We start from the raw sequence: 22,284 nt of genomic DNA, 5'->3' as shown, positions 1-22,284 counted from the left end.
CAGTTGTTTGAATACATGGCAAATACTTACACACGTTCCTGTTTGTGTTCTTGGTAACTGCTCTTTGATGGTCCTGCAGTAGGCTGTGCCGCCATCATGATCTTGGATGGCGGGGGTAACTTTGATGACCTAAGGCTTTCACTCTCCGCATCTTCTTCATCTGTTAAATTCGGTATAAACGAAAGACCATTTTCGAAACAAAATAAATGTTGTAACAATTAAGATAAGGGAGGCAACTGTGTCAACTAGAATTATAGTCAGAGTCGATTTTTTTTCGGACGTTTTAACTTAGACGAAGTATTTGAAGGTGAAGGATGTGAACAACGATGCACCTCTAATTTACATTGGATTAACGACTTTATAGCAAAATCACCGTTTGGAAATAGATTAAGGTAAGAAATCAATATCGTTTTATGCCTTCTATATATGTATCTTAGCCTGTTACCCGCCTTCTTCAATTATAATCAATATTTTCCGTTGAAGGATTTTGTTACTAAAAATAGAAACACAATAACATATGTATATACGAGGCTATGATTTGTTTATTTTAACTAAGAGATTCCCTTTCATGTATCAGACGACATTATGTTTTATATATCAAATTATCATGTTTATCACGAAATTACCTGGCTCATCAGAGTCCATTCCACCTACAACTCCATTGAAACTGGCATCAGCATGTATATATACAATTCTATTGGCTTGATCTGTAGCCTTCTTTAGCGTGTCAGTACCCCGCCCACTCTCTCTCCGCTGGAGCCTTTCACTGTTACAACACAAATTAAAGTATCAATAAAGAGTTTGAATAAACAAATTTAGTGTTCCTGGCCAAATTTTAAGCTTTACTCTGAATCAAAAATAACGTTTTCATTTAAACATGTATATTAAGTTGTTTTATGAATAAAAAATGCATTTAATTCAGTACATCTGTCATGCTGAATATATTTCAAAATATTAACAATAACACTTTTTAAATATAATATCAGACTACCTTGTTATCTCAGCCTTGGCATTTTTTCGCATGTTCTGCCATTTAACACTGATTTCATCGCCAGTCCGAACAGCACACCCCAGGGCAGAACATTTGACACCTATTTCTTCCCATTTTCTTTTCTTTTTCTCATTAGAAATTTTATCAGTAAATTTGTTAGTCAGCATTTCCCTTGTATCGAAGTCTCCCATACATTCCTCTATAATCAAAGTTTCATACATGCCATATTTTCTGGAGACCATTCAGGGGGATTTGTTCAAAAGTCTGAAAATTCAGGGGGATTTTGGTAGTATTCAGGGGGATTTTTGAGCAGATCTAATTCAGCAAAATTTCAAAGTATTTTAAGACGCAAGTACGAAAAAAAACAAATTGCCATAATTTTGAAAGGCTCCTGAGGGGATTATGTCCAGAATTTAAGGGGATTTTGGTCACATACCAGGGGATTTTCATCATCGCCATGTAGCATTACGGGCATGACACACATGCCAATTCACCTTGTTTACCCCTTTTTCCAGCACTTCATCTGTATTTTTATGAGACACAACCATATTGCATAATAAAATCACTCACTTGCAAAATAGAATACTTCACAGAAAAATATGTTTCAGAGACAATTTAATGGGCTTACCTTCCTCTAAAATTGGATACAAAATCTGCTGCCTATGATCATAAATGATGACTTTCAGACTAATAGAGAGAATGGAATGAATTATCAATATTTTTCATTTCAATTCCCAAACAGTCAGATTTGTTTGCTTCTGATAAAAAGCAAATGCATAATTTATTGTTTAAGTTCATAAACATATCTTCTTTTGGCATTGATCAAAAAATAAAAACATCACCACCATAATAAATAAATAAAAGTCATTTCATCCGAATTGTCTACTTTCAGTTTCTCTTCTGGAAGTTCTGTTATTTTCCGATATTTGCGATGAAGGTCAATGTCATGTATGTAAACATATTAGTGAGGCATAAGAAAGAACAGCATTGTCTATTAGTTATTTTAATCCTTTTCTTTAATGAATAATTTACTGTCACATTTTAATTATCAATCCTTTTGATGACAATGACACATGTTATGAAGAACGCTTTAATTTGTTACATCCTCTCTGATTGGATAAAAATTATAGTTTTAACCAATGAAAATCGTCCTTTTATCTGACCAGTCTAATTGACATTTCTTACGCAAATTCTGTCAGTTTCAATCAAAACAATACATGAAATGTGCCCTGCTGATTTATTAAGTGTCACCCAATAGGTGTTGTTAATACACACCATCAGTTGATAATCCAATTAAGCTTCAAGACAGGAAGGGCATTATAACTGTAAACAGGCATATATAATTAAACCCTGTGATAAATTTGCGTAATTTTAAACACTTTAATTCCGGGGGATTTTCATCCCCCTCCGGGAGACCGGGGGATGGGTCGAAATTCCGGGGGATTTTATCCCCCTCCGGGGGATATGGCATGTATGAAGTTTCACTAGCTGTGAAATTAGGTTTTTTTCTCCTTTTTTGTTTTTCAGTATCATAAGCAGAAGACTTTATGATGTCGGCCATCTTGGATGCTGAATGATGGTGACAGATGAATTATGGGACAGGAAGTTGGATTTAATTGACTGTTAAGCATTTAATGCTAGCGTTACTAAACGGCAGCGTTAAATAGCTATGAGCAACAATAATTAAACTGACCGTTAAGTAACAGTCAGTTATGGATTTAACGGATGGTTAAGGTAACGTACTGTTAAATTTGACGTCACATGGTTATTAATTAATAGCGTTCTTACTTGAACTTTTTATGATGTTTTATTATTGTAACAACAACAAAACAACAATAACAAATGCATTGGTGAAATTAATCTGAACAGCATAAAGCATGACGTTAGAGGGGGTGTAGCTAATGGACGTAAAATTTTGATTACGCCCCTCCCTCAGAACTGAACTTTTATTTGGTTTAAAATGTTGGCAGGAAAGTTCTGGGGTTAACACTTTCTGGTGCATTTTGGGCGTATTTCATTTCCTGTTTTCTTTTTTCTCCTATATTGAAATAAAAACTAAACAAGGACGATTTTAGGGGGTGGGGGAGGGAGGGGGTGCCGGCTGCGCTGGATTTGCTTGTGTATATAAAAAATTTATATCATTTTAATGATTCAAATTAAGAATAGATATATCCGTAAAAATGTTTAATATAACAAATCATAATGACAACTATATTCCATGGTAACTATATTCATGTATAAACGTAGCATTATGTTAACATTTTACACAAACTCAATGTTCCCGGTGTCTGACCCTATAGAAAGTGGACGAGTCTCTTTAAACTCGGGGATTGTCAAAGTTTATTTTACTTATCACAAAACAGTTTGCGGCTATCATTGAAAACTGGGTACTTGATGTGTTTTCTATCTATTTAGTATTTTAACGCGATGAAAAATTAAATAAGAGACGTGTATAATTTCTTCAACGGAATCTACTAAAAGATGAAAAGATTCGAAATTCAAAGTGTTTATTTTTCAAAGAGGGTGTACAAAAACATTAAAGGAAAACTCTGCCAATGAAAATAAGCTTTATTGCCTTTCGTTATTGCTTTTCGAGTGCAGTGTATATTCCTATACATGCTTTTGAATATTTGTTATCTGTTATCGTTAATTCAAACTCTTTCCGAAGAAGATATTGTAGATATTTGGCCATAGTTTATATGGATCATTCACAATTTTAATTTTATGAACTTTAGAAAATTGGTATTTTGTTTGAACATGTGCAACCGGTAAAGAAAGTTATTCAAATTTACATTTTTTACCCTTTTGTCTCAGAATCAGCTCATTTTGGCATCATGAGTGCCTTCAATTCAGTCATATAATATAACTCGACACAAGAGGACAGAATTCAATCGATTGGTAAACTGCCAAAAAAATCATTTTTCTTAAAGCGTTAGTAACGCTTCCACCCATAAAACAGTAATTTTCAAACCTGAAAACTGCGATCTGTTCTTTTGTCGGCTGTCTTATATCACTGGTTTCCAGACATTAATGCACGATTTGGCTCATTCTGAGTAAACAAATACAAAAAAGTTGTCGAAACAATCGATCTGTGAGATCGCAGCTTTAACAGGCTTGTACTACGAATTTTATATTAATTATAATTTTGTTTTATGCCATTCTTTATGTACGTGTATACGTTTATGACTAACTCAGATGTACATGTTGATAAGCTGTATATGCATAAGTCTAAATAAAACGTATGCTATATTACAAAATCTAAAACAACAACAACGTTGATGCGCTTTTTAAGGTTAAACATCAAATGAAAAGCGAATACAGACTTTTTTCTTCTATCACGCTATGATGTATATATCTGTAAATAATTACTTTCAGGAATTCGTTTGCTTGTTCCATTTTACTTTCTTAGAACTGTGCACATGTTGAGATTGTGTGCAGGTGTTGAGGTTTTGATGTCATAGGTAAACGTAATGATTAACAGATGTGGTTATAGGGGACTTTCTGAATACATGTATCTTAATTATTTTTTCGCGTTTACATATGCAAATGACAACTTATAATTACATAGTTTACTCAATCATTATTAATTCACGAAATACGTCCGCTATATTTAACATTTTTATAAAACCGCTGTAAAAAATACTCTTTGGTTACCCGGCCGGGTCTCTTTCGAAACCATTTTTGCTTTAAAAAGAGCATTTCATGTAAGTGTGAATGTTAAAAGTGAAGCTTGATTAGTTTCATTATCGTTACGTTTTCTTCTTTTTAATTTACTGTCTATAAAGAGAACGTAGACCTAATGACATAAGCTTGTTTAATAGCAATATAAGTTCAGATTATGTAACACAGATGGGACATTTCTAACTAAATTATGTTTTAGTATTCGTATATTGTTGGTTTTATTAGTGTTTGGCGCGAATATATCTTTACTAACCAGTGCGCATGGGCGGACCGCCAAATATCCCTATTAACGAAAATCAATTTATGACTTAATGGGACTTAAGCGGTAGTATGTGTTAGATACCTTCAATATGTAAAAATAAGATGACGTGAATTAAATAATAATGTTTAAGAATGGGCGGAGTTAACGTAGTGAACAAGTCCATCTTAATCATTAAGATTTTAATTCAGGGCATCGTAATGACTTAGAATACAACCTCATTGGCGTACACAATGTTATCGCAAACTCCCACGCAATGATTGTGTATCGGATGAGTGGCCGTGGGCGGACCTTGAACACCCGGGAAACTTGAAATTTTAAATGATTAAGCCTTGTACTTAACGAATGCCTATCTCATGCAAGTTAATTGGTTGTAATTGTAGGTTTTATTCTAAACGTAAATCAAACCTGTCCGGTGATCCCATATAACGGAGACATGCGGCCACTAACCTATTTTGTTGAAAATAATTGGGTTTCAACAGATTTACCGGATTCACCACCGCCTGTTTATTTGACCTTATTTGGGTTGTGTTTGTGTGGAAGGTCAACCTATTCGATCAGATTCTTTATAAACGGTCAGCTGTAAATGGTTTAAACAACTTTTCTATTTCCAGATCCCTTTTAACTGAACACCACTCCCGCCCCCGCTGCCGTCGAGTAACATGGCAAAAAAACAAGCCAAAATCACAGAGCCAGAAGAGCAAGAAGCAGAAGGCGTTCGTTGTTAACTCAGTGAAGAAGGCAAAAACGAAACCAATAGCAACCAACTTGAAGAAAGTAAGCCTGTTTCCCTCCCTGCTTTCATCCTTGTTTTGTCTCACACGCACACGTGGATTCTATCCAGATGAATTAGATTGTTTTACCCTTTGATTTTGTTAGCCCTTTTATCTTGCTGTCGATTGATTGTAATATTTATTACATCATTAAGAACAAAAAACATTCGAGGAGTGCGAGCAGAAAGGGTCTATCTGCCTTGTTATATAATGTCTCTTAGAACCATTTCGCTTACACCGTTCGAATTGTTCGTGCTACTCGCTACTTCATATGTTGTGGGTGTTAGACTGACGTAGTGTGGATGCTGTTTCGATTGGATTCTCGGCCCACTTATTTCACTGATGTCTCTTATGTCGCTTATGTCACTGATTTCAATAATGTTGATTATGTCATTGATGTCGCTTATGTCACTGATGCCGCTTATGTCACTAATGTCGATGATGTCGATTATGTCACTGATGTCGCTTATATAAATGTCACTGATGTCTCTTATGTCATTGGTGTCGCTTATATAAATGTCACTGATGTCGCTTATGTCACTGATGTCGATTATGTCACTGATGTCGCTTATATAAATGTCACTGATGTCGCTTATGTCACTGATGTCGATTATGTCATTGGTGTCCCTTATGTCAGTGATGTCGATTATGTCACTGGTGTCGCTAATGTCACTGATGTCGCTTATGTCACTCATGGGTTGGGTCGAAGGCTGAGACTCGTGATCAAAAAAAGTAAATTATTAAATCTTTCAAAAAATCTTTGATATTAGTATTTTTTTTAGAACTTTGAAGCCTGATTGGAGAAAAATGTTTTGTTTCTTTAGAATTCAGTATTCTTTACCATTTTTGCTCTCGAAAGAGCGATTTTACTGACCTGTCTTACAAACACTACATGGAATGCTCATAGTATTCATATTATATTTATAAAATTTACTAGTTGTTATGTAGGCGAATCCTGCACGATGTGAAATAATTAGTTTTAATCTTTGTTTATATTATCATGAAAATGTGGTGATTTTTTTTTGTTTTGCGGAATTTAATGAGCATACTGCAGTAATGTTATAGAATGATAAATAATGGCGTGTTATATAGATTAAGAATGTTTCTTTGAAGGTCTACTCTACCTTACTTTGGTTATACTCTCATGTGATATCAATTAAATTGTTTTGTTTTTAGATGAACCTTCAGTCAAAGGCAAAGACGGAGAAGGCTGATGAAAGTTTCCGCTCCATCCGGAAGGAGCTGACAGAAGCGGCTAAAACGTCGTCACAAAAACCGAAACAATCACCAAAGGTAACTGGTGTAAGGCATAGTTGGTTTGGGTTGAAGGAGTTCTCTCCCATGCCGTTAGCTGGTATCTCACTTTCTAGCTTGCGATGACATGTTTGCGTTCTTCCCACGCTTAACGATGAGCTTTTTTTTTTTATTTATATCAATGATATTGGATCAATTCAACTAAATTAATCAATGAAAATCATGTGTTGCATGAATCGACTTACATGCTACAGAATTTTCTATTTTAAGTTTCGATATATCGAAAGTTTTGCTATGTAAAGATGAAATGAAGTAAATTATTAATGAATAAGAATAGACAGGATAATTTAACTGACTAAGAATACAACCTCATTGGCTGATGCATCGATAACGCAAAATCTGACGCAACAATGACAGTAGGCGGACCTTTAATCACCCGAGATAGGTGAAATTCTTAATGATCAAGTCTAATACTTAATGAATGTCTATCTGTAAATTCATTGGCTGAAAATGTAGGTTGTAATTCTAATTTGTGATATGATTTATACACTAGGGTTGGGTTGAGTGTGGTGTGCTTAAGTGTCATATCGGCGTTCATTTTCCAGTTAACAGCAAGATATTTACGAAACATGCATTTGATGAATTTTTCAGGCACAGAAACTGCCAAAGAAGGACGTGGAAGCTGTTGATATGGATATTGCTGCCGAAAGCTTCTCCAAGTTGTGAAGCACGCGTGAAATAACATTTATTAACTATATAATAGCCAACTTTTTAAAAAAATGAATATTTCCGTATGGATTGGAATGTTACTGGTGAATGAAAAAAACTGGAACATCTATGCGTTTGAGAGTGGAGAAATAAGCATAAAGAACATACATTATACTAAAACTGTGCATAACAAAATATACCTGTTCGGAAATATCTCCTGAAATTGCATTTGTTAAAGAATACTTAATTCTAAAAATTCTCACAAGCTGTTAGGGAGGACATCTCTGTATTACAGTTACATTTATGGCAAGTAGTTGAGGTTAATAATAAGTTATCATGGAAAGGCTTGACGTTATTTTATACTAATTTAATATAAGGCACAGTTTCTTTTTTTCCGTATAGTTGATATTGATGGTGTTTGTTTTTATCAAAATGTTCTCTACTTGTAAAGTAAACTTTGATTGTGTACCCTTATAAAATGTGTTTGAGACGGAACTGTTTGCTTGTATTGTTTTTGATGTTATTACTGCTTTTGATAGTGTCTTAAAACGAAATTGAGTATGTAAACTACACTCTTCAAAATTGATAAAGAGTCATTAAAACGACTGTTTTTTTTAACTTTTATACATAAACTGTCTACATGAAATCGTAGCTAGGTCCCTTTATACTGTAATGACCGACTGTGTTTCTCAGCTTTTGTCTGAAATCAGTATGTTCTATATCAGTGAATGAACCATTCACTGTTAGATGATCAATAAATAATTTTGCAGAGTGTATTATCATACCAAATTCATTGCAAATAAATAAATAAAAAACAATCCATATGTTAGTTGATCTTGTCGAAAAGGGTTGGTTTGCCTAAGGCTCTTTTTTGTTGTCCCAGTGAATAGGCAAAGAAGGAACTAATGAACCTACTGTGTAACATATCTTTGATGAAGATTATTCTATTGGTGTATGTACTTGAATAGCTATTGTTAACGAGTGTTTACCAGTGAATAATTATAATTCAGAAATCACAAACCCCCTCCACCCAATAAACGCATACTCCTTATTTCCAAAAAGTTCCAATTTAAGGGTTTTGCGAAATAGTGAAGTTTAATGTTATTTCATTTTTAACAGAAATCTGCTTTTTGATTTGGCATTCGCAGTACATGAAGAAAATGTAAGTAATAGAGGGGAGGTAAATATGGCAGTTTTGAGCTCAACTGATCACGGGGTTGATTCCCCTTCATGCCTGTGAATAAAAACTCATTTTATTTGACCCATAAATGAATATAAATGTAGGGCAAAAACACTCCAGTTATTGCTTAAAACATCGGAGTTCATACACCTTTTTGCTGTAAATGTTATCTAGGAGTCCTGATTTTAATCAACATATTATATGAGGTATTGCGCCTTTTAAACACATAAACGACATGAAATTACTAATGTTTTGTTCCTCTACGGAAAAAAAAAATGTTGTGAAATCCTGTTAAACGAAAAATTAGATAGCATCCATTCTGTATTGTCGTGGAATACTCTACTTTCTCAATCTGCAAGGTAACTATCTTTGCTGGTACATCAGTAGTTCACATTAATGCTGACAAGCATTTTTCCAAATTACACGTGCAATATCATTGCATTCTTTTGATCGGATACCACTCATGTGATTGATATATGCAACTGCCGTAGAATTGTCTACTCTTACTCTGATGTGCTTATCTTTTAGGCGAAATGTATAAGCCTTTAACCCAAGTAACACAGCGTTTATTTCTAAATTATTGATATTGTCTTTAAAAGAAGCTTGAGCTACAGTCCACTGGCCACCTGTACTGTTATTACTGTTATCTTTACATACTGCCCCCCCCCCCCCCCCCCCCCCATCCGTTTGAAGAGGCATCGGTTGTCAGTGAGATCACTGGAATGTCCATGTAAAGAGGCGCCTCGCTGTACTTGACAGCTCTTAACCACAAGTCTAGATCATTCAGAAATTCAGCACTTAAATTCATCTAGGAATCAAAATTGCCTTTATTATATTTCAAAGCACTTGTTTTATCCTGTTTTAAATATTTTGTGTAAAGTATCTTATAAGGTATTGCAATATTATACGAAATCATTTTCAATAAAGCTGACCTCTCCATATAAATCTGAAATAATTCCTAAATTCCTCGGATACGTTCACGGTATAATATGCATCTTTTAAATATCGACGCCAGAAACAACCAGGTGTAATAAGCCGTATAGCCGCATGTAAACTTTCCATAATATAATGTATGTACTCGACCGACTCATTAAGAGATTTTTAGTTTAATATCACTCTGTATGAACCATTAGATTTTGGCTGTAAAAACACAGCCGAGATAAATTCCCCATCACAATGCTCTGCAGTCTCTATTACGCCTTTAAGTAAAAGGCTCTCTATTTCTCCATCCAACACTAGTGTCTCTTTTGAAATTAATTTAGTTTCACGTACATGAGATTGATTTGGCCTGTCAATAAAGTCTATGGTAAAGCCATGAACAATGTCTAAAATATTATTGTCAGTGGTCAGTTGTTCCCATTGGGTACCGAAATGCTTTCGTCTGCCTGCTTATTTAATGGCATGTTGTTTGGGAGTCGCACTGAACTGTCCCCTGTGCGATCCTCTTCGGGTATATCCCCTCCCCCTCTGTGTTGAGGATAACGCGGTGGATACGGTCGTTATCCTAAAAAAGAACCTGATTTCCGGAAGGCACGGTCTTTCGTGTAATGTGTCTGTCTGAATTTCCCTGCACGTACTTTAAATCCAATTTTGTTTGGTTCAGTTAACGATTTCAGCTGATCAATGATATTGTTCCCGAATAACATCTGTGTGACAGGATTCGTAATGGAACATATGGCCTGATATTCCTCGTTCAAGTCGCACTTGTTTTATTCCCGCCTGCAGTCATTAGCATCTGCATTTCCCACGGCAGTCAATACTTCGGCATCCACCGATTTTGTAACAAGTTCATCAAAATTCACACTCTCCTGGCAATCCCGTCCTGCAACCAAACTATCAATCACCTGCATGATCGGCACCATAGCTCTGAGTGTGAACTGCTGACTCTTTTAAAGTCTCACGTCTTTAGTGCGCGTTTTCGCTTCAATTACTCTCCATAGTTCAGGATTTACTTTAGGGGATTCAACTTCGTGACGTTTTCTGGCACGGGGTTCTTATCTGCCAAATCATTCCGTTTTTTGTCTTCCAATGTCTTGTCAATTATTTTGTCTGTCAAACTGGCCAAATGTCCCGAAACTGGTGAGCCTTTAGCTTCACTCAATGACAAATCCGCGGCAATGTCCTGAAATATACCAGCCGGCGGCCTGGTCAGCGACATCAGGCGTTGGCATGGAGGAAGACTTGTCTTCACTCTCATCGCATGGTTCATGCATTTGTTTGCGAAGTCGATCTACGTCTGGCTTCCAATGCGGAAAATTTTGCATCATCTCTTGCATTATTACGAAAAAAAAGTTAAGTTATATGTTATGCGATTTATAAAAACAATAAATAAATAATGTATTGTTCTCTATCGTTAGTTAGAGACATAAACGTGACTGAACTTTAAGCTTAAACATGCTAGTCGTCTTTAAGTTATAGCAGTTTGAGTTTTGATAATAATACATTATTTGTTTGTTGGTAAAATTCCTGTTATTTGTTTTGAAATCGACAGTTAAGCAGCATTGAGTTGTCTAATTACATTTTAAATCAATATAATCTTTACAAATATTTTCATTGAATATGGCCGTATCTTGAAACGTGATACTACAAGGGGATCGAAACTAGACTAAAATGGCGAACGTTCAGGTAAAGGACATGCTAAAAGATGAACGAAAAAGGAATTATGTTTCATGTAAGATCGCTCTTGATAAAACAGGCGAGGCCGTGTTGCCTTTTACGGAGGACAAGCTCAAGGATTTACATCAGCAAATTTCACTACAGGTTGGAAATCAGCCTATTTGTCAACAACGATGCAGTAAGGTTATGCGAGATGTCAACAGGTAAGACTTTTTACATTGTTTTATTGTTGTTGTTTTTTTCAAAGGTTATATGATACAATTAATCGTTACTCCAAAAGACAAAGTCAAGACAAGACATTATATAACATTTAATGAATAATAAAATAATTTGGCGAAAATGGCCGCAACGCCAGTATTATAAATATTATACAAGTAAGTTATTAGTGAGAAATAATAATACGTCGCGGCGAAATGCCCGTAATACATTCAACAAGGCATTCAATAATACGTGTTAATTGCCAACTAACACAAACAAAATAATATTAGTTACAATAAGTATAAGGGAGGGAGGGATGTTTTTTTAAGTCAAATACTGGATGTCTGGAGGGGACGAAATTAAACTGAACAATGACCATATCGGATTAACACATAAGCGTCTATGGGTGACTGCGCATAAAAGTAGTTCCCATAATTATACAATTTTAGGATAATGTGGTAAATTATTGACGAGGGACCCATCGAATATGATCTGATATTTACTGGCAGAAAATTATATTAATTCATTTTTATAATAACACAGGGTTATTTGTACATCTTAATTCACCATTAATTCTTAACAACACAAATTATGAGCCATTTATATAGTTATCATCGGCATCACAAAAAAGCACCAAAAAACTTTTCTTTAAATGACATATTTTTTGGAAAAGGTCCCTTTAGATGCACATTGTGAAACGTATTACGGAAATGACGTTGCTGGATTTGTACCAGCTTTGTCCGCGTCCACATTTTTTTTGTAACTACTAACATATATTTCAATCAGGTATTATTTATAGATAATGAATATGAGTAGGGAAAACCCCGATCCCATGATATATGAGATATAGGAACAATTGCCCTGAAGTTTGTTCAATTCAAGAACGTTCTTAATGTAATCGTTGTTCACTTTCAAATATATACTACTGTATTTAAATGGACACACCTATGATTTCAAATATTTCTAACTCAATTTGAGACTATAACCAGTTCTGAACAATCGGCCCATATCTTGCTTTGCCGGAAGTGTTCTGGACCAATGAGAAACTGAATATTCATTCTTCATTTAGTAAATCGCTTTTGCGCTGAGAAAATGAAGAATGAATAACATGGAAGTAAACTGAAACAGTACATTTGAAGCTTCCTCAAGACCTGTAGTTTATGATATGTAATGAAATATATTTGCATTTGCAGATGGTGCATCACTTGTGGCTTGTGGAAACAAGCGTTGTTTGGATTTCATACCAATCCAAGAGAACTGGTATGGCACAAGCTTCAATCATGGGATTGGCCAAAACATCACATGAACCTAGTTGAAGTATTTATGCTGCAAAATTGGGATAAAGCTAACATGGATGCAAGTGATTTATCAGTGGCGTTAACCGTGTGGAAAAAGTGTTCAGTCTTTCCTGCCACAATATTGCCTTTGGCTGACAAACTTCGGAAAAGCAGGAACAAGATAGCTCACACAACATCACTCGATGAAAATGACAAACAAATTGTATTTTATAACATAAAACAGGTTATTCAACACGCAGATGTGGTCTACTACTTTCAGAATCCCCTCGAGATACAAAACCTTATCACCGACCTTGAAAAAGGTGACCTTTTTAAATTTGAAAACGAGTTGAATGATATAGTGAACAACACACATGAACTGGAAAAGAGACTACTAACTGTTGCTACAAAGCTCAAAAAAGTACATGAAAAACAAACGAAAGCTATAAGCAACATTAAATGCAGTGTCATATTTTTTTTTGCCGTTTTAGCAGCTGTATTTAGTTATTTACTTTCATAACCTTGAACCCCGGAATTTAAATGACATTGATTTATATTTTAACCAGTCTAATGCCCCTAGAGCAAATAAAGTAACGTTTTTCCAGCTTGCCGTTAATGCAGATCCTACACAGTCGAACCAAATATGTGATTTGAATAGATATTATCGAGACCAATTTGATAGATGGTATGATCACGGGTTCGAATTGTCAAAATCCATTTTAGAAGCATTGTTGACAACCTATCTGAAAAAAACACACCAGATAATATAAAGAAAGTGATTTCTCTAAAGTACATTGACAATATTTCACTGTCAATGTTTGAAAAGGAGCTTTCCATGTTACAACAATTTACAGACAAAGTTAATGGCGCAATCGAGTTTAAACATTTTTCGTTATTCAAGTGGCTATTAGAAAAGTGCCCCCGTGAGAACAGACTCTCCCTTTCCAATGGTCATCAAGTCAATGCGCAATATATTCTGTATGAACTAAACTCATCTAATTTTACTTTTGATGTCACTGATTTACTTTTACACATACAATCTGCTAATGAGGGTTCAGGTCTACGAGAACAGTTCATGAACTTACCGAAAAATTTCATCTCCAAGATAGAGAAGCAATTTTCAGAAGGACCTGTGGTAAGAATAGTTAAAAGAGGAAAACTGAAAGAAATACCGGAGATACTGTTCCACCACTTTCCAGGTGGAAATCACTTTAGTTCTGAAAATATATCAGTGGTATTTATTGCTGCAGTAAACGGATATACATACGCTTTAAAGCAACTGGTTAATCACGGAGCGGATATACACTTTCGCATGCCGACGTTTCCCAATATGTTAACGATGCATGATGCTGTGGAGGTAGTAACTAATTTAAAGCACTGGAATTACGGGTTGCTAGACATAGCAGCACAACACGGACATACGGAAACAGTAAAACTAATTTTACACGATGACTTATTCTCTTCTTATAATTTGTATGAACGAAACGGATTGAACCTTTCACCATGGCATCTTGCTTGCATGTTTAATCGAATCGATGTTGTTGAAGTGTTTTTGCAGTACAATCGTTCTTTTGTGGACTGGAAATGTTTGTACTTTGCAGCTGAAAAAGGAAATATTGGACTCGTTAAACTCGTTTTAGAAGCAGGCATATATGACAAATGTGTGTTATGCACAAATGAACTTTATTGGGTTCCAAACGGCAGTGCTAGAGTACAAGGAAATATGATGCCTGAAAACAATATATTGTACGTTCTTTTTAATGACTGGAGCGAATTGTCATGTGAATCCTCCTTACATGCGGCTATTCGACAGAATCACATAAAGGTTGTTCGAGAGTTGTTGAAGGATAGCAAACATTCGACGCTTCATTGCTTGGACCGAGGAGGTCGCCCTCCTCTTATCGCTGCACTTCAAAGTAATCGTACTGAAATGGTTAAAGTTTTCCTTGAAATGAGTAACGCGCACAGAATAAAAGTCCAATGCAAGGAAGTTCCTTTGCTAAAAGACAGTATACAATTACATCACATAGAAATAGTTAAATTAAGAAATATGAAATGCAAAGCTGGCCACGGTATAGAGCACGCAATTTCGCCAGTGTCAGTGGTATTACAAAAAATAATTGATCATACAAATTTTGACTTTTACCGAAGAGACGAAGACGAGTGTTTACCCATCCATTATGCAGCTTGTGGAAACAACGTTGAATATCTTCACTTTTTACTGCAACGTCATGAGATGATGTTTGAAACACTTCTTTGTTTTAATAACACAAACGCCTTTCATTCAACGCTTCACTGTAGAGCATTTGATACCTTCATTTACTTCATTAATTTCTATGACACGTTGTCAAAGACAAAGTTCGGATTTAGACTAGAAGAATATGTATTGTACCTGCTCAAACTATCAAATAATCAGGAAGAATATGCAAAGGACGCCACTGACAAAACATGGAGTGAAATGTTCAGACGTATGATTGAAAAATCTCACGTTGATATTTCAATGATGTCTCATGAGAACGGTAATAGTATGCTTTATTACATCGTAAAGAACGGGCATTTTAAATTACTGAATTACCTGGTAGCGAAGAAGAGCAGTGCCACTTTGGAGTTATTACAAAAAGGTTCATTAAAAGGACAGTCACAAATAACACATCTAGCAAAATGCATGCCTAAGCGCAAATATATACGAACTGAGATAATTTATGATTATTTGAAGATAATTCCACATTCAGGTCAGCAAGAACAGAAAAAGTTATCGTCGAGTGAGTACTGTTTTTCACTAGCATCTCGCTTTTTAAATCTATATGGGGTATTTACAATGGAAGATAAGATTGCTATTTTGCAACTCCTCCTTCGTAGAAAAAGTTATAATTTAGTTGAGATTTACCTTAAACATGTCATGTCTAGAGATGTTTTGTTCAAGTCAGAAGTGTTTGCCACTATTCTGGACTTCGACAGTACTGGATATGTAACTTCAAAATATCTGTCATTTCTTCTTCAAGATATCAAAACGCAGCACAAATTGTCTTTCAAGACTTATGAGATATTAATGTGTTTCACTTGTTATGATTTACAAAATCGTTGCAAAGCAGGTTATTGCCTTATTTGGCATACATAGACTCGTTTATATCCAGTGAAGAAATACGCAATGTTTACAAAAAGTTCAAGAATGCAGATGACGGCGAATAATATGTGTTAGCTCTCTATAGAAGCTGGATTATCCTGCAAACTCCTCTGAGAAAGATTGATGACGGACAATGGTTTTCTAAGAACCATGATGTATTATATACAAACAAATGATGGTGTATAAACATATTTGATACACACATACACGTACAGAAAACCCAAATGTTTATTGAGACGGTGGAGAACAATAATTCTTTACGATGAAATATGGGGGTTTAACAGTGAATTAACAACAGTGAAAATATCAATTTGATATTTTCACTGCAAAATAAGGAGTGAAAATATCAACTTTCAGAACTACTTTTAAATTCCTTTGTTGTTACATGTACTTGCCTTGATCAAAACAGAACATTGGACTTCAGTAAATTATGTCAAAAAATGTTAAAAAAAGAAAGAAATATTTTATAAATTTAAATAAATATATAATTGGAAATTAACAACTTACCGTTTATTACCGGTTATCCCGTTTATCAAACATTTTACTGATCTTTGAAGCTGAATGTTCGAACATTTGCTTTCATACCAAACAAATTACAGACAAAAACAACTGTTCGAACATAAATAAAATTTTATATCCTCGTTCAAATGTATTTTGAACTGTTAACCGTTGTAGTACGTAAAATGAGCTTCCTGGAGAATTCACACAATTTACAGATAGATCCGATATTTTATACCACACCCACACCTCAAAATGTGTCAACAAACTAGCGTGGCATTTACTCTTTATCTGGAAAACAAACATTTTAAATCGAAACAGACTAGTCTCTGACAGTAAGATGACTGAATATTAACTTACTATAAAAACACGCGTACATGCAGTCTTAAACTAAGAAGAATGGTTAAAATCCAATGAGTATCTACATTTGTTTTGCTAACACATTTGACCTTCCAAATTTTCATTCTTTAAATAGCGGCGTAGTAATTTGGTTTTGTATTCATGCCCATCTTAAAATAAAAAAGTGTTTTCATTATTTTTTGGAACATATGTGCACTGATAATACTTCATTGTTTACTGTTTATAAAGCTTTGCAATAAAAAACGAGCGAATATAAAGCTATAAGAATAAATAGCAGAGAACTATTTCTCAGCAAACCGAAAGTAGAAAAGTTGACAGCTATAACTATGCATGAGGGGCGCCCCACGGGTAGCGGCCTCAAGCCCACCCTTTTCAAAAAAGGGGGTAATTCAGAAATAAATAAAAAACAAATAAAACTCCGAAAATAAGCATAAAAGACACAGAAAATTTGTTTATTTCAGTGTAAGATCGTATTTTATTTCACTCGTGATCATAAAAAAAACTACATTTCCACTCGTGGCTTCGCCACTCGTGAAAATATGTTTTTCTATGACACTCGTGAAATAAAATACGATCTTACACTGAAATAAACAAATATCCTCTATGTATTGTTCTTGAGTTCATTATTTTATCTTCTATAGATAGTGTGTATAGTATAGACAGTGGAATACAGTTTAGTTCCAATGTAGTGAAAGTTTGTGTCCTGCTTGGAAATAGAAGAGCAAAAAGGTGTTTAAACCATTCACATCTGACTGAATAGTCTAATCGAAAAGGTTGAAATTCTTTAAAATTACAACGCAAATTAGGTCAAATAAACAGGCTGTGGTGAATACTGTTAAACTTTCGAAACCCATTTATCTTCAACAAAGTAGGTTAGTATTCTCCTGTCTACGTTAACAGGTTTGATCTACGATAAGCATATAAAACCTACAATTACAGAAAATGAAATTGCAGATATGTAATCATTAAGTACTAGGCTTAGTCATTAAGAATTTTAATGATATTTTTTTTATACCCACTGCCACTTATCCGATAAACACTCCCTGCGTAAGATTTTGGTTTGACTATGTGTCAGCTAAGGTTGTTGTATTTTAGGTCAGTTAAATGTCAGTGAATTAACCTCACAAATTCACATCACCCATTCTTAATCATTAAGATTTTACTTCAAGTCATTTCTATTGCATATTGAAATATCCGACGAATACTACCGCCAAAGTTAATTAAGTCATTAATTGTTTTTTGTTAAATGGGATATATTGCGGTTCGCCCATGCGCATTGGTTAGTAAAAATACATTCGCGCCAAACACCAATAAAGCCAACACTATGCGAATACTATAACATAATCTATTAAGAAATGTCCCAGCTGTTAAACATAATGGGAAGTACGATGATTATAAAACAAGCTTATGCCATAACGACTACGTTTTAATAAGTATAGTTCTTGTGTATTTTTATCTTCTAGATAGTGTGTATAATATAGACAATGGAAGAATGTTTGGTTCCAATGTTGTCAATGTTTGTGTCCTGCTGGGTTACTGAATAATAATTTGACGGACAAACACAGTTGAGATAGTGCTGTGTTCTCTGATGCTATCGTTATTGATCATTGTGATGTTATTATTGTAATAGGTCATAATGTTGTTGTAATTCCATTGCCATTACCTTGTTATTTTTGTAATGTGTCATAATGTTGTTTTTTCATTATGCCATTACCTTGTTATTATTGTAATTTGCTATTATGTTGTTGTAGTTGCATTATGCCATTACTTTTTATTATTGTAATGTGTCATACTGTTATTATTGCATTATGCCATTACTTTGTTATTATTGTTATATGCCGTTATGCTGTTGTAATATGGCAATATGCCATTATTTTTTTTATTTTACTTTGTACATTGTATATTTAACAATACTATGTAGTATTAATTGAGGAATGAATTGCGGCCTTGATGTCATTATCGGGGTATGAACGCAGTTGAGATGGTTTAAGTGCGTGCAGTCCGAAGGCCTATTGCGTTCATATCCCCGATAATGACATCAATTACGCAATTCATTACTTATATTTACGCCAACAGTTCATTTTCATTTTTTCATTCGGAAATTGTTAAAAACAATATTCAATATATTAAAAAAAAACTTTCAGTAATTCTTTCTCACCCATTCTGTAAATAGAACATCCCGACCGTAACCGGAAACAGTTCATAAAATGACCTCACAATAACGCGGGAATATTCAATAGTTTCAAATCACTTTTTAAACGTAAAAATGAAACACATGCATGGCAACAATACATTTAATATATCATACTTTTTCACTCTCTCTCTTTCCCTCTCTCCCTCTGACATGTTTAAGTTTCATCGGGACCTGCTGACACGATACAAACAATAACAAGATAAATGTGTTTTATTTTTTTAAATTTACATCTTATTCGATGACTCACAATCCGAACATATCCGAAATATTGCGTTCATCGGATTATTATCACAATTGCCGAACGGTAGTTCATTTAAGGAAAGGAAGTTGAGGTGTAAATATTGGTTTATGAATAATACTTTTTTATGTTCAAAACATTTTAGTTTGTGTTTGTTAAAATTGCCTTTTCTGATCAGACTTCTATGTGTTGATGGTATGTATCATCCTTTATAGCTGCACTCTCACCAATTTATCGTTTTGACAATTGTTTAGTTTTTCTCTCTGAATAAGCCAAGTTTTTCTTAAATATCTGGAACCAGAGCGATATAAGATTGCTATAAAAGTTCAGATCTCAGTTTATCATATTTTCGTTCGAAAATTGATGGTTTATTAGTAACGCTTTTAGAAAAAATTAAAATTTCTGCAGTTTACCAAACAAGTGAGGTCTGTTCAGACCTTAAGTAATGGCATTGATGCCAAAATCAGCTTATTCTGGGACATATGTTTTAAAAAGTATCAAAATTGACAATATTTGAGAGTGCAGTTTAAAGGCATTGTGTCGTTTGCGACCATACTTTGTGTCTCTACACATTGTTTATATTTGAAGTGTTGGCTACTGGGCCTGTGCCTGCAGTTTTCATTGTATGAGTGTATATACAAATATGTTTTGCTCTAGTGAATACTAATTTACTGTTTATGTATTTCAATACGTTTTTGATTAATTACATTAATTGTTAATTATACACCTTGAAATTAATAAAAAAAATGTACAATGTACATACATTATAATGTGATTTGGACATCCGCTAATAATTATGTATTATATATATGTTATGGTATGTGAATAAAACTCATACTTTCCAAAAAATCATTACGCTATTACTTTGGATAATTTATTTCGTTTATGTGTGTATATCACTATGTATTCGTATGGCGAGAACATAAAGAGTTAAAGTCAAAAGTCAAAAACTCTTCCTTCTTCTTTATAGCTATATTTTCTAGACTAATTATATCTGTCATGTGTTTCCGTTCCGTATAGAAAAGTCCGACCCGAGGGAACCTAAGTTGTCAAGTAACGAGGCGTTCCTAGTTATCAGTTACGCAGCGTGCCCGAGGGACGGAACTGGACACACATAATTCTGGTTACAGCTTAATGTAACCAGCGTTATCGCGGCGCACAGTCCTTTTTACGATACCAGTCTATACTACTGTAACCAGTCTATCACTCTAGAATCTATCCGATGACGTCAGCGTTCACCTTGTTACTTCCCCTTTTCTTCTACGACTTTCGAAAAGGTAGCCCGTACATTTTTCTCAAATTTGTTTTTAATTTTATGAAAGCTTCATCGCCTCTGTTTTTTTAAAAAAATAATTGTCTCATCACTTGTTTAAAAACCTTATATTTCATTCATTCGAGCTGACTGAGCGGAGTTTAGAATTGTATTCGGCGATTTCAACGGATTTAGATAGGTCCCTATTTTCGCATCGTTCCTCGCCATGGTCATCATAGTCAATTCTTAAATGATTGCTTTGGTCTGTTTAATTTTTTTGTCACATACCAGTTTCTGCTTAATTGGGTTGACGATTGATTCATTCTTCTTTCTTATATACTTTTCAATGCATCGTGTGAATTTGCGGAAACGGGCCCTGGAAGCCATGTGGCCAGCAGCACTCGCCCGTACCCAGCGGCAGCCCTATCTGTGGCAGCATCGAGGAAGTCGTGGGGCCGCGCCCAACCGCCAGTGCCAGCGGCGCCTGCCACCCATCTTCCGGTCTACGGCACTTCAAGCCATCAAAGCACAGTCATGAAGAGGGGCACTACTCGCGGCACCCGGTCAAGTAGTATCAGTACCGGCAGCGGAGCAGCCCCTACTCGCTACTACCGGCCAAGCAGAGGCGTCAATAGGGTTAGGGTTGAATGGACTTAGTCAGCCACCGAGTTCAGGGCCATAAACCGGTAATTTTGACATGCTTTTTTATCCTGTGCCTACCTTATCCGCATCACTTGGTATAATCCCGTATGGCCGGTCCTTTAAGGGAACCTCCTTAATTTTCGTACCTCCCCAATAGGCGTTGTTGCCAACTCTAGTGGTGGGAGGGGGAGGTCACATTTTTACATTGGGCAGTATCCGATGCTTCTGGCTTAAACACAATTCATCACTATTTGGACGACCTTTTTTCGCTGGACCTAGGAATTCAAACCATTGCACTGAACTCTTGGGTAATTTTCATTTGATTTGTAAAACGCTCGGCGTCCCTATTGCTGAAGGAATTTCTGTAGGCCCAACAATTCGTTTAGTCTTGCTTGGTCTATTAATAGATTCCTCCACTATGACAATATGTATTCCTCGGGAAAAAGTCGATGATTAAATAATAACAATAAACTCGTTGCTTAAAAAGAAAAAAAACTTCCAATTACGGAAATTATCCGACGAACAGTTGCATTAAAGGAAGATTTATTTCTATGGGTCAATTTCCTTTCAAATTTTAATGGTAAGGTCATAATCCCAGAATCAATTCGGCATTGGAGTGAATCTTTGCAATGGTGGACTGATAGCGCAAGGGCAGCCGGCTTATGCGCAGCCTGTTACATGCGAGGTCGATGGGCTTTCTTTCAATGGCCCGTGTCATGGAAAAACACACATTTGTTAAAAGTCCCGGTTTAATTGGCTGTTTATATATGGAGTGAACACATTGCGAATAAAACACTTGTCATGTGGTCAGATAATCTTGACCTAGTGTATATTCTTAATAAGCATACTGCTAAATCGAAACCAGTAAGGCACCTCCTCATGCCTCTTTTTTGCGTATTCTATCAAACAACATCACGTCACATATCCACCAAACTTAATGTAATATGTGATTCTATTTCTCGTAAGCGCTTGGACAAGTTCCGGCAAGCGACGCTAGAGGTCCAGATCCAATTCCCCAGGCGTTCTTGTCAGTGATTTA

The 22,284-nt window shown here is 35.2% G+C and overlaps 2 protein-coding genes across 2 annotated transcripts; both read left to right on the top strand.

Moving 5' to 3' along the window:
* The first annotated feature begins 96 nt into the window (after positions 1–96).
* LOC128244040 (uncharacterized) lies at positions 97–8,484 on the top strand. The gene is made up of 5 exons (XM_052962057.1): positions 97–115; positions 293–392; positions 5,546–5,708; positions 6,881–6,997; positions 7,610–8,484. The coding sequence occupies exons 1-5, from the start codon at positions 97–99 to the stop codon at positions 7,682–7,684; spliced, it is 474 nt and encodes a 157-aa protein (XP_052818017.1). The 3' UTR covers positions 7,685–8,484.
* A 2,972-nt stretch (positions 8,485–11,456) lies between these two features.
* On the top strand, positions 11,457–21,175 carry LOC128244039 (uncharacterized). The gene is made up of 3 exons (XM_052962056.1): positions 11,457–11,665; positions 12,854–13,358; positions 20,987–21,175. The coding sequence occupies exons 1-3, from the start codon at positions 11,457–11,459 to the stop codon at positions 21,173–21,175; spliced, it is 903 nt and encodes a 300-aa protein (XP_052818016.1).
* Positions 21,176–22,284: the final 1,109 nt, after the last annotated feature.

This window comes from Mya arenaria, chromosome 8 (assembly GCF_026914265.1).
Source record: "Mya arenaria isolate MELC-2E11 chromosome 8, ASM2691426v1".
Taxonomy (NCBI): Eukaryota; Metazoa; Mollusca; class Bivalvia; order Myida; family Myidae; genus Mya; species Mya arenaria.
Note: the sequence above shows the minus strand (reverse complement) of the source record. Positions and strands in the feature narration are given on the sequence as shown.

Excerpts from the sequence above, each read along its gene's own strand:
- LOC128244040 (XM_052962057.1), top strand. Across the intron at positions 5,709-6,880 it reads TAGCAACCAACTTGAAGAAA|ATGAACCTTCAGTCAAAGGC; the intron begins GTAAGCCTGTTT and ends TTTTGTTTTTAG. Across the intron at positions 6,998-7,609 it reads AACCGAAACAATCACCAAAG|GCACAGAAACTGCCAAAGAA; the intron begins GTAACTGGTGTA and ends TGAATTTTTCAG.
- LOC128244039 (XM_052962056.1), top strand. The coding sequence starts at position 11,457 with ATGGCGAACGTTCAGGTAAAGGACATGCTAAAAGATGAACGAAAAAGG. Across the intron at positions 11,666-12,853 it reads GTTATGCGAGATGTCAACAG|ATGGTGCATCACTTGTGGCT; the intron begins GTAAGACTTTTT and ends TTGCATTTGCAG. Across the intron at positions 13,359-20,986 it reads TTGCTACAAAGCTCAAAAAA|CCATGTGGCCAGCAGCACTC; the intron begins GTACATGAAAAA and ends GGGCCCTGGAAG.